The 13,270-nt window shown below is 39.4% G+C and overlaps 1 protein-coding gene across 4 annotated transcripts; it reads left to right on the top strand.

Moving 5' to 3' along the window:
- The first annotated feature begins 1,195 nt into the window (after positions 1 to 1,195).
- On the top strand, positions 1,196 to 10,912 carry LOC122086405 (PHD finger protein ALFIN-LIKE 4-like). 4 transcript variants are annotated; one of them, XR_006142404.1, is made up of 7 exons: positions 1,196 to 1,580; positions 1,746 to 1,778; positions 4,846 to 5,074; positions 5,364 to 5,541; positions 5,641 to 5,738; positions 6,194 to 6,996; positions 8,866 to 8,992. XR_006142404.1 is itself a non-coding variant. In XM_042655185.1 (5 exons), exons 1-5 carry the CDS (start codon positions 1,487 to 1,489, stop codon positions 10,691 to 10,693), a joined length of 762 nt encoding a protein of 253 aa, XP_042511119.1. In that variant the 5' UTR covers positions 1,233 to 1,486; the 3' UTR covers positions 10,694 to 10,912. The 4 variants fall into 4 exon arrangements, 2 of the variants coding, with proteins under 2 accessions (XP_042511119.1, XP_042511120.1); XR_006142403.1 differs by having other exon boundaries at positions 5,641 to 6,996; XM_042655185.1 differs by lacking the exons at positions 5,364 to 5,541; positions 5,641 to 5,738; positions 6,194 to 6,996 and adding an exon at positions 10,424 to 10,912 and having other exon boundaries at positions 1,233 to 1,580; positions 8,866 to 9,001.
- Positions 10,913 to 13,270: the final 2,358 nt, after the last annotated feature.

Below are 13,270 nucleotides of genomic sequence, written 5' to 3'. Positions count from 1 at the left end.
AAAAAAAGCGCCCTTCAATAATGTTTAAAAGAGAGGGAGAGAGGGAGAGAGGGAGAGAGGGAGAGAGGGAGAATATGTGTATATAAGGAGTTTACATCTTGCTGAGGTGTGGTGAGCATTGGATGGCATTTGAAAATTCATTCTAAGGGGCTTTCAACTACTCGATGTTCGGTGCAATGATTTTTATATATTGCATGATCTCATTCTTTTTGAGAAAGCTAGTTCTTAAAAGTTCCCAAATGTTGCAATCCGTTCTTAAAACTTGTAGTCACTATTTTGGTCAAGCTTTGAATATTGACAAAACAAGAGCCTGTTTTGCCCTAATGTTTCTTCTTCAATAAATAGGCTCGTGTTCGGAAAAAAATTTTGTAAATGGAAAAAGAGCCTTGTTCCCACAATTAATTGAGCTTCTATTTGTAATTCTAAAAAATCTAAGAGGTTCTAACCTCTACTTTGAGCTCATATATGAATATTGCACTTCTTGGAAAGAAAGCCTGGGATATTAATCTCATCCTATCAATTCTTCGTGATGACTTGTGAAAGCTAAATACTTCCCTTCCTATAATTTATTCCATGCAAATTTCCCTTCCAATTCCTCTTGGGATGGAATTTGGTTTTCGGGCTCACAATCCATTTTTTAAAGGCCTTTCTCATTGAAAGTGGCACATGGGTGTACCATCAACCTTCGGATTGATCCATGGATTCTTGGGTACCCTCCTTCTGCAGTCCATTTCCCTCTTCCTTGTCATTGGTGGCCTCCTGATATGGTTGAAGCTATTCCCTTCATCCCTCTTCCGAATTTGGATATAGAAGAATCCATTATTTGGGTCCGGTCGAATCCAATACGCCAGATGGTTTGGCATTTGAACAGGTTGGGTCGGTTACTATCCGGTATCTGATGGATGTTTGCTTTTTGACCCGATACATATAAATCGGATCCAAATAATCCGACCAAATCCATGCCGTAAGCGAATACAACAAAATGACGAATATCTCTATCAGTAACGGGCCTAACGGCTCTCACTTTTGCATTTCTCGTTGTAAACTTTTATCTATTTCCGCGGGATTTTTTCCTCCTCTCAAATCCACTTTAATCTTTTCGTTTCAAGTGCGCGCGTGTGCGAAATTTTCATTTTAGTTCCCAGTCCCTCTCTCACTCTTTCACTCTCTCACGCACGCGCGCACACGCAGGTTCTCTCTCCCTAGGCTTCCCCCACTCACTCTCTCCTTCTATCTCCACGCTCTCTCTGAGAGAGGTCAAATATTTTGCCCCTTTCCCTCTTTTCAAACCAAAACCCCCACTCTCTCTCTCTCTCTCTCTCTCTCTCTCTCTCTCTCTGTGAACAATGTTGGGTTGGCTCTCTCTGGTTTCAAATCCCAACATATACCCCTGAAAAAGCCACAAATTTCTGTTTCCAATCTCTCTTCTGTTTCTTGTCTCCTTCTTAGCTCGTTTACCTTCGAGAAGTTTTTGAATTTTGGAGCCATGGAAGGTCCTGCGTACAATCCTCGAACCGTCGAAGAGGTTTTTAGAGATTTCAAAGGACGAAGAGCCGGCATGATCAAAGCTCTCACTGCCGGTACTGTTTATTTTATCTCACTTCGCATTTCCTTTATCGTTTTTGTTCGTTTTGAAAGGATTTACGATGGTTGTATTTGTTTCTTTTTTTTTTTTTTTGCTTTGAATTTAGGGCTTTCGTTTCCTTCCTGGTAACCCTAATGTGTTTTGTGGTTTGTTTTTGCAGACGTTGAAGAATTCTTTCAGCAGTGCGATCCTGGTTAGGGTTTTTGTTTCTCTTGCTAGTTTTTCTCCTTGTTTTGGGTGATATAATGTCCGCATGTGTGTTTTCTATGAATTATTAATTAGATTGAAATTTGTAATGTTGTTTTATTTTCAGATTATAGTTAATTTTGTGGATTTTCTATTTGTTCTCATTGTTTTTCTGGTATAAATAGTTCTTCGCGTTTCTGTGAGTGTTTTGCTGCCGATGATGATTCTTTTTATTATTTATTATTATTATTTTGCATTTTCCCATAAACGTTCTAAATTGAACTAGTGTTCCTCGTTCCCTTGGCTACATGTATGTAGTTTTTATTGTCATTGCATATCTGAAGTTGTGGGCGATTGCAATGTTTTTCATGCTTAGGAAATGAGACACATAGAGACTGTTTTATTGTTTTTGTCGTATTCTAACTTGTTTGAGGATTTGTTTGGTTTCTCTTCACTGATGTTCCATTCATTTACTAGATATAATGAATTGCATCATGGTTTCCTCTTTTCCTTTTTCTTCTTCCTCGATTTTTGTTCTTTAGTCCCATTTGCTTTACTTTACTCACTCAGCCTTATCCCAACAGCGTTCACTTTGTTATTTAGTCCCGTCTAGTGGTATATTTCCCATTGATTTTATATTCTTTGGTGCACGCTGTCATTCATTGTTCTTTAAGAGGATTGTACGAGTATTGTAATTTAAACTTACCTGGCATGGCACGTAAGGAAGGAACATGACTAAATCGCAAGCTAGGTGCTGACTTCTTTCACCAGGCTTACTCTGTTCCTTAGATGCATCTTTGGTTCAGATATGCACAAGCCACTCTAGATTGCTTTTCCTCAGAGAAGATATACACATTTGACCCATTTGAAGAAGATATCCATGATCTTTGACAGCATTAGAATTTATGCTAATCTAAGTGTTTAATTTCTCCATTTTTAAATAGTTGTATAGTTGTGAGGAATGACATGCATAGGCTAGGACTTGTCCCAAGTATGACCTCCGATAGAGCCTTTTGGAGGGCAAGGATCCATGTACCCCACCCCATTTAGCTGAGATTTTCCGGGGTTTTTGGTGTTGTGCTTTTTTCCTTTTACTTTTTTTGCACGGATCCGTGTAGCTGACCACATTAAGTTGGGATAAGACTGAATTTGTTGTTGCTGGATAAGACTGAATTTGGTGTTGCTATTGTTGTACAAAGTTGTATAGTTCTCACGGCGTTTAGGTGACACAAAGCATTGGAGTGGGTTTGAATGTCAAAACAACACCAAGGCACTTAGACGACCAAAGTTCCCTTTGCGTCCAGGCACTGCAATGCCTTGACAACTATGATTGTTTTTACATGATATCATTAATTGCTATGAAAAAGGCCTAGTTGGGGCTGGACTGAGCTGGTGGTTGTCTCCGTACCTTGGCTGCATGGATTCTCAACTAGTGTTTGATGGTTTTAGTTTAAGACTTTGAAGCTGTACAATTTCATTCCAATTTTGAAGTTATATGAGTGCATGCATGCTCACGCACACACTTAGACAAGAGTTTGTGGGGAATGTAGGTAGATTGGAGAGATGAAAGGGTTGCATAAATATGAATCTTTCACTGGAGATATCTCTATCCTGGATGGGACAATAGATTGCTCAAAGAACTAGTTAGAGAAAGAAGACGGTTTAAGGCTGGAACAGAAAGAGGGGGGTTTTTTTTTTATGATTTCTTGTTATTTAGTTCATCTCATTTCTGTTGAGTGTTTTACTGCTGATGTTGATTCTTTATTTATATTATTTCTCAAAAGTATTTTAAATTTAATTAGTATTTCTTGTTCCCTTAGCTACATTTAGTTTTTAATCTCATTGCATATATGAAGTTGTGGGTATGGCAATGCTTTTCTATGTTTAGGAAATGGGACACCTAGAAACTGTTTATAGTTTTTGTCGTATTATAACTTTTCAAGGATTTGTTTGGTTTCTCTCAACTTATAGTTATATTACATGCATTTACCAGATAATGAATTGCATCGTGGTTTCTTCATTGTGAGTGATTCCTTCTTCTCGTGATTTTTTTGTTATTTAGTCCCATCTAGTAGTCCTTTCCGTAGATTTTTTTATTTTTTCCCCTTAATCTCAGTCTTGCTCTAACCTTAAAGTTTTGTCTTTTGCATTATCATTCATTTTTCTTTCATAGGATTCTACGTGTATTTTAATAAATTCAAGGTAGGAATGCCCCTTAAAGTTACCTGGCATGGCATGTGAGGAAGGAATGCGGATAATCTCAAGCTAGGTGCCGACTTCCTTCAGCAGGAATACTCTGTTCCTTTGATGCAGCTTTGGGTCAGATATGCACAAGCTGCTCTAGATTGCTTTTTCCTAGAAGAAGATATACACATTTGATGCATTTGAAGAAGATATCCAATGCAACTCCTTGAAAATTATGATTATTTCTACATGATGTCATTAATTGCTATGGATAATCCTCATTTGGGCCTGGACCGAGCTGGTGGTTCTCTAGGGACCTAGGCACCTTGGCTGCATGAATTTTCAACAACGGTTTGATACTTTTTGAAATGTTGAAGTTTTACAATTTCATTCCAATATTAAGGTTATACGTGCGCATGAATGCTCCCACACACACTTAGAGAAAGAGTTTGTGCGGAATGTAGGTAGATAATGGTTGCATAGGTATGAATGTTTCACTGGAGACCTTTCCATCCTGGATGGGAGAATAGATAGCTCAGAGAACTAGTTAGAGGAAGAAGATGGCTTTAAGGCTGGAACAGAGAGAGGGATTTGTGTGCGTGTGGGGTGGGGGTGGGGGTCGGGGATGGGAAATCTTCACCCATACCCAGTTTTGCTAGTTGAATATCCGAACTCTATTCCAACCTGATCAATGATTTTCTTGATTATGTTTTACTTCCTGTTGTGGTAGGACTTGGTTTATGATGATTAGTGGTTTCAATGTATGCTACTTGTTTGTTTTCCTCTTTTAAATGTTCTGTTGTTCATTAACTACTTATGGTTTTCATATTCATGATAGATTTTAACAAACTCTCATAACTGTGTATTGATCAATGCACCATACCTTACAGAGAAAGAGAATCTGTGCCTGTATGGATTTCCTAGCGAGCAGTGGGAAGTCAATTTACCTGCAGAAGAGGTGCCTCCAGAGCTTCCTGAGCCTGCGTTGGGTATTAACTTTGCAAGAGATGGAATGCAGGAAAGGGACTGGTTATCTTTGGTTGCGGTCCATAGTGATGCATGGCTACTTGCTGTTGCATTTTATTTTGGTGCTAGATTTGGATTTGATAAAAATGATAGGTATGCTTTTTATGGCTCTCTTTTTGGGTGCTCTGCTCTCAACCTGTACAAAGGCAGTCTGATGGAACTTTACTTTGTTGATTTGGTGGATTTGTTCGTATGGTAGTGTTTATTTATTCACTTATTTGAGGTTTTAGCTCTTTGTCATGGTATAAGTGGAAAGTAACCTCAGTGAATTCTAGGTTATTTGTGTCACAAAATGCATGGTTTGCTATGATAAGTAAATCTTGACAAGTTTCTCCTACTCTCTCTCGGCTTTAGTATTTACTCTATCATTCTGTCCCCTTAGGGGCCGTCGCTTGATGCGATGGTATAAAGCTTGGGGTGCCAGCATGAAGACGCAAGCTGCCACTTTGTGCAAAAATACCAAAGGTTTGGACAATCTCAAATCCACCTCTCCTGGGACCCTGCAAAAGCAGGACTTATATTGGGTTTACAGCCCCTTAGTCTTTCCACTTCAATGCCATGTAACATTCTTATCTTCACTCTTCCCTTTCCCCCTCTTTGGTGTTTAAGCTTGGTAGCATGTATGTTATGACTAATTAAGTTGTGGGCTTAAATGCAAGGTACCAAGCGAGAACCCTGAATCCCATATATTAGCGACTTCACCAGTTCCTACCAATTGGTTCTGGACCTGTGCTTTCTGCAAAGCCTGTGTTTTGTGGTATTTGCAGTTACATTCTGACATCAAGGATGCATTTTTCTATTCTTCAAAATATGATTCTTGAAGCTTTTCTTGGCTTTACATCCTAAATTAAATGTGCATAATTGCTGCGGAATGGGGGCCCATTAATTTTACCTTGCTAAAGAAAGAGCTGACTATGCATTATTTAAAGACTGGTATCTGATACCAGATCGGCGGCCACCGTTCCAGCCCAATTTCCACAAGTATCTGCTGGAACCAGACAATATTGGATGGATTGGTGGCTGCTGAACCCTATATAGAATTGGGCGATTGGCTGATCTGATCCTGATCCTTGAAACCATGGTGACATGTATATGTTTGGGTGGAAGTGATGAGCATTAATAGGTAGCAGAAACTTGCAAATTGTTCTATTGGTCTTTGGATTATGATATAATGTGTCTGTGGTTGATAGCATTTATTTTTCTTTGGTGAAGGCGTGAAGCTGTGGACATGTTTCTTCACTCCTTTTGTTGCTAATGTTATGAAAGGCTGGGCATTGAAGCTAGTGTTGGAATGTTGAGCGACATCACCTTAGATGGATGATCTCAACAATTTAAGTTTATCTTTGAAAAGCAGAAATATGGAAAGAAGCTGTGAAAGAATAGTAAATCAAGCTTCCTTCTTTTCTTTTTTTTGTTTGGGGGGGTGTTTGGGGGTGCAAAAAGATGGGTGTAATATGTAAATGGATTGGCTTCAATGAAAAATAATATAGTGTGGGACTGCCAACCATCTTCGGTGTTGATGGTCCAGGACCCTGTACAACTAAGACGTGGTAAAGGGTTAAGTGGTGCTGAGGGCTATTAATGAGGCTTTAGGATTCATTTTTGGGAATCAGTTGAATGGTAGCTATACTTGGAAATGTAAACTATGTTTTAAATGAGAGTAATGAATAAGGTTAGTAGGGTTGTAAAATGGCCTTTACAGCTTAGGTGACCAAAACATAAGATCGATAAAATAGTAGGGAAGAACTCATATTAAGGAATAAGAAGAGGGATGATGAATAGATGAGAGGAAAGGAGAGGGAGAAGATAAGAATTCAGGAGATGGAGCAATTGATAATATAATGTGAAAATAGCCTATAGATTACCCTTTTACTTTGCTGGCCTTGTTCCTTATCCTCCCGTCTTTTGTTTGGAATATTCATCCATCAAGTGTTGAAGAAGAATATGGACATTAGGACCTGAAGATGCTATGGTCTGCGGTCTGCTCCCCACCTTCCTCCTCGCATGATCTAATGGTAATTACATACAAAAGCGCAACTATGGTCTTGTGCACAAGTTGGTTTCTCTTTTGCTTACTGTTAACTACGGTATTGTCCCTGCTTTCTCACTGTAGTTTCCATGTCGTTATTGGAATCTGGACAGCTGATGTTCACGTGCCATTATTGTAATCTGGGCGGCTGATGTTCAAATGTTCAATGGGCTTCTACCCCACTTTTTCTTTTACTAAACATCTTAACAGTTTTCTTTGAACATTCAGTATGAATATATTGCTTTAACTAGTTTTATTCTTTTAATGTTGCACAAGATTGCATCTGTCTGGTTTTCTTGAATGCTGGAGGTTTAAATCTATTTATCTAATTACTATGGTCTAGGACCGTTTATCTCTCCTGATTAGAAATGGGATCCTGTTGGGTACATGACAAAAACATGTTTTTTAAAAATGAGGAAATCTTAACCATAAAAAAAACCTGGAGTGGGTTCTCTGAGCAAACTGTGTAGGGGAGCACACCAATGATGTGTGACAAAATGGTTTCGTACATTGGAGGTCAGCAAGGTCATTTCATGTAAGGCGAGAGATAGACACAGATGTGCTAGTGTATCATCACCCGGCGGCTCAGAAAATATTTTCCCAAAAATTATTTAGAACTTGGTTGTGTTAATTTATGGTTTTTATTTAACTGTGCTGTTAACTTATAAGGATCAGTATTTTCTGTCTTGTTATCTTAGATGGTATGTAATATAATGTAAAGTACCTGATTCACTAACCAGTGTTTTTCAGGTGGGGTGTGGAACCACCTGGTTTACATTAACCAGGACCTGATACTACACAAATCTAAGGCATCGAATTGGGTCCAGGAATAGATGGTGAGGACAGGTGTAAATTGAGCTCCATCTTGGCCCACTCTGAATTTTTGGGATTCTCTATGACCCTTAATGGGATGGGGTTGGGTTGGCTAAGCGAAAGTCCTCGGTCCCCACCTCTATTACCTTTTAAAATTGGCTCCCTTGCATATGCTTCATTGGGCAGGTGGGATAGGGTTGATCAATATCAAGTACATCCATTTTTGCTGCTGGCAAAACATGCTTTTAAGAAAGCTTGTTCTATATATAGACCCACATATGGGTATGGCTATGCCTAGATCTGGCTGAAAGGCAATTAATTGATTGTTTGTCTTGCATTAGGACTTCTGCTACATCTTAACGAGTGTAGTTATATCAAGTATGACTGTGTCCAAGTTAGCTATAAACCCCATGCATTTTGTATTAGTAATGATTGGTTTTAGGGGGTGGTGGAATTAAATGCAAGATGGATGCTTCTGAATCTTGTTTCTGTTTCTAAGTTCCTCCTTATTTTCCTCGGAGATGATATTTACAACTAAAACTTACAGGTCCTTGTCAGGATATGTTTCTCTTTTTACCATCCTCCCACCCAACCCCCCCGGGGGGGGGGGGGTCAGGGTTGGTTTTTGGAAGGGGGGTTTTGTGTTTGGGTTTTGGGTGGGTGCGATGGAGGTTCTTATGATGTAGAGCAGTTTAATTTTCTTACGTTGATGTAAGAACAACCTTGAGAAGTGTCTCTGTGTTCTTGACTTCTTGTGTGAATAATTTGGATTTGTCTGGTGTTCAACTCTGTTTGTAATTATATATAAGAATTTACTTGCAAGGTTTTTTTACTGTTAAATGTTGAAGGCCTTGGTGGTTCTACTTTGTTACTATTTTTGTGATCTGTTTCCTTTCACTTTTACTTTTCCTTGTCCTTGCTTGGATCCATGTAGCCGACGTCGTTAAGGCTTTGTTGTTGTTGTTGAAGGCCTTGGTGGTCTTCTGTATTATAGTGCTCTTCGATATACCTAATATAGTCTTGCCGGGTATTTTTGTTGCAGAAAACGCCTCTTTGGTATGATAAATGATCTCCCAACAATATTTGAGGTTGTGACAGGAACTGCAAAGAAACAAGTAAAGGAGAAGTCTTCGGTTTCCAATCATAGCAGCAACAAATCCAAACCAAACTCTAAAGTGGTAAAAAGGACTTCTAGTGTACCAAGTTTTTCTCTTGATCTTGTGGAATGAATTGAATTATTAGTTGGTGAATTTATGGTGGAATCATGTTTTATGGATACTTGGTATTGCACCTGCTAAGTGGTGGGTTTTGCATTGATCCATAGAATAATAGTCCAAGCATGGCCCTGTTCATATCTGAACCTTTGAATGAGTTCATTCTCTATTAATGCTGGTCCATGCATGAACACCATTTGGATTGTAGGATACCAAGTATCTGTTGATGATGGCTAGAGATCATCCTTACCTGTGTGTCTGAATTCTTCCTTCAGATATGTAACCTAATTTTTGTGGCTACAGATTATCGTCTTATTTTATGAGTTAATCTTTCCCACGCTAACAGAATTTTAGGAGGCATGTTAGTCTCTGTTACTTGCAATCGTGATCCTGGAATGGTTGATTATGTGAATCATCCTACTCCCAGGAAAGAGTTTGTCAGGAGCCAGGGTGCTGGCCTTTTGAGCTGCAGGAGTAGCTGTCTTATCCAAGTGGAGTTGTCTCATTTTCCCACAAAAATGGAAAGACATTTGTGTGAGCATTAATATGCTATTGTCTGTTTGTTGTGAGGTGAGTGGAGGAGGTAAGGTGATGAGCTCATGCTTTTCTGTTTTAGGAAGTGTTTTTACTATTACAGGAGAGTTGGAGCGTCAGACCATTTGAATCTCTTTATCAAAGGCCTAGGCCGCTCCCATGAGGCGTAGAATCAGAAATTGGATGGAATAGTTAGTGGACGTAATAGCCATTCAAAACCTTAGGTTGAAAATACCATGTGAAATACCAATTTTGTATGCTCCAGCTATGTTTGTTCCACAAGAGAAAGGAAAGGAAGGATATAAAAAAAAAATGCCAGCGAAGGCCAAAAAAACCTATTATTATTCTTCAAGGGTGAAGGCGCGGGGAAAGGCTTTTTATGAGTATAGGTGATGGGGGTTTCGGGATGGAGATGGCAATGATCTATCCACCCCTGGAAGAGAGATTTTCCACCACTGTTTCTTTGGAAGTGATGTCTAGACGAGAAGCAGGTTTATCTTCCCCTTGAACATGGATGCTACTGGCTTGAAAATTTTTCTGATCTACCCTATCCTTGCACTGATGCTTCCTCTTTTCCTTTCATGATTGCATGCTTATTTGTTCCTATGCGTTTTATTTTATTTTCTTCTCAAATATTCCAAATAGCAGTTAGAGCAAATGTGTTGCATTAAAATTATGGCTTCTCTTGAACTTGTGCCTCTGGAAACATTCAACCCTTCGAGCCCGCCCCCCCCCCCCCTCTTCTAAAAGGAGGGTAATACCTGTTTATTTGCTTTGGTGTTAAATCTCTATTGATGGCTAATGGGTTTCCCTGTGCTTGCAACACTTTTACTTTTTCTGTTGAAACAAAAGCAGCGGGGCTCTGAATCCCAAGGCAAGTATTCAAAGGGAATGCAGCCAAAGGAAGAGGATGATGGATTGGATGAGGATGATGAGGAGGAGCATGGGGACACGCTGTGTGGGGCATGTGGGGAGAACTATGCGTCAGATGAGTTCTGGATCTGCTGTGACATTTGTGAGAAGTGGTTCCATGGCAAGTGTGTGAAGATCACCCCTGCTAGGGCTGAGCACATCAAGCAGTACAAGTGCCCATCTTGCAGCAACAAGAGGGCTCGTCAATAAGCAGGTTCTCACACTGTATGCTGGCGTGGTGGGTTTTAGCTAACTGTCTAGTCGGGCCTGTTCTTTTCTCTGTGGTGCCCTGCTGGCCACATCATGTGTATGAGTACTTTGATTTTGGAAATCCGACTCTTTGGACCATATGATATTTACTCTGTAGGCCTTTGAAAAAATTGCCCTTTATTTGATCAGAAAGTTAGGATATTATTCTTCATTAGAAAATTGTTGCCCTTTGCCAATGTAGGAGCATGTTTTATACTTTTCTAATCTGTTCATGACTGTATATAGCAAGTTATTGGTAGATTATTAGAGAATTTTTCTATTTTGACTGTTCTAGTTTAATTTTCCTTCCCTTCATTTCACTTCAAACCAGCTGGTTGGTAGTTCGGGTTATCGGAAGCCTCGGACATGACCTACAAATACAGATTCCATTGAGGTGCTTCCTAGGCCCCCAATGATTTTTCTAGACTCAATATGTATTCGATCAGTTTCTTTGGATGGTTTTCTTCTAATTATATTGACTTTCATTTTTGAAGATATATGTTGGTGTTTCAGAAAGAAGAAAAATGCATCATACTCGAGTGCTGAGGTCCAAACTTTGATGGGATCTGCTCCAGTGGGAACTGAAGTTGATATTGATGGCTTTGGATGTTTCTGTGAAACCTGGTGTATATGTTTTGAACTTCAAATGCTCAAGTAGTAGTAGTTATAGTAGACAAATATGTAAAGTTGCAAACCCGTAGCAAAGAATGAATTTGATTTGGGCCTCCTTATTGGTCCCCTATAACGAAGAGCAAGAGCATAAAGAGAACTATGTTATGTTCTGAATTGTAATTATTCTGTTCTGTATTACATTGGCTCAGGAATTCCGTTGGAATAAGCTTGTCCATAGTTGACACTTGACACATGAAGAGGGAGGAGAGGTGAGGGGTATCGGATCAGCCTATTTGTACCATGATTGCCGTTGGTACCTGATACAGATACAGAAGTGGTGGTATTAATAAAGGGGAGGGTAAAATGGTCTAAAGAATCAAGGTGTTGGTATTTTGAGGGGTAAAAACAGTAAAATGTTCGAATTGGCCTAATATGGCCGATCTGTGATGGTATTGGTGTCGACGGATACAGGTACAGGTGATATCTGAGACCCTGTGTTTGTGGGTGTGGGTTGGGGGGGGGGTTGGGGAGGAAGTAGTCTGTTGCTTCATGTAGGTAGGTGTTTAGGGGAGGAGTTACGGACGTGAGTTGGGCTGTGCCTTTCATGTAAAAGGGCCGGGTTTGATGCTCGGGCCTAGACGTTATTGGACCTAAGGTTCGTGGCCAGCGCACCTGCAAATAATAGGCCATGCATTGTTAGATATCTTTCTGAACATAATCAGGCCTTCACCTTTCTTCTAATGTACAGGGTTATGAGCCATTAAAACAACGCATGAGGTCCACATAGAAGCTTCTTCCACACATGGGTGATGGGTTGGTCCCATTGATTCAATGGCTAAGAACTAGCCTGTGCATCAAAGGACCCCAAATAAGTGTCAGGCTAAGGGTGTCAATTTGGGACCAGAATTGGAACCATCTTGGAACTTATCAACTAAACCCCAGAATTTACTCGTCCCATTTTTAAATGAGATGGATTCTGGGAGCTGATATTGGGATGGGTTGTTAAATGGATTGGGACGGTTCTGCGATGGGTTGCCCAGGGGTCCAAAACCAAAAGACCAACAAGGAATCGGGTAGATTTGGAACCAACGTGTTTAAAATACATATATAGGTCTTTAGGGTTAGTTAATACTTAATAGTTATAACTTAACTTATATATAAGAGTTATAACATAATTACAAAGAATAGATTCTATGGTGGTGGATTACTGCGTTAGTCTCCCTGAGGGCTAGTCAAGGTGTGCGTACCCATACAATTCGGTTAACAAAAGAAAAAAAAAAAAAGGATTAAGAATTATATGTCAGAAAAAATTATGACTTTGAGGGTGAACCGTTGAGGTACAAAACTGGATTATGTCGTATCATAAAAAACCGCTTATATTTGAGTTCCCACAACCATTAAAGAATCGGAACTAGATCACAAGACTGGACATATGAGGGTAAGAAGGCCTTTTCCGAACAAAAAGGCGAAAGGATGACACATGTTGGATACCTAGCTTGCAATGTGCTCTTGCCCTTTCCATTTATAAAAAGTTGAAAATTTCATTTTCAAGAAATGGCATTAGTGCAAGGGGTCCAAGGACCACACCACTTAAAGTTGGTCATAGAGCTAAAATTTAGGCATATCTGTCTCATGTGTCGAGGGTTGGGCCCACCAGTAAATGGGCTCCAGCATAGAGATCACGTGGATGCCACATATAGATATGGTTCTTTAAGAAAATTTGCAGCCTTGTAAAAGGTGGTCCAAACTCCAAACAAAAGAAAACTAGTTAGATCTAATATAGGAAACTTTCAAGGCTTAGAATCTGCTTAGTGGTTAACCTACATACCCATGTGGAACAGAGTGATGTAGCAATTCTAATATAGTTAAATATATAATCTCATAAAAAAATTTGAATTTGTCATATATAAAATTTCATATTTAAAT

Source organism: Macadamia integrifolia, chromosome 8 (genome assembly GCF_013358625.1).
Source record: "Macadamia integrifolia cultivar HAES 741 chromosome 8, SCU_Mint_v3, whole genome shotgun sequence".
Classification (NCBI taxonomy): domain Eukaryota; kingdom Viridiplantae; phylum Streptophyta; class Magnoliopsida; order Proteales; family Proteaceae; genus Macadamia; species Macadamia integrifolia.
Note: the sequence above shows the minus strand (reverse complement) of the source record. Positions and strands in the feature narration are given on the sequence as shown.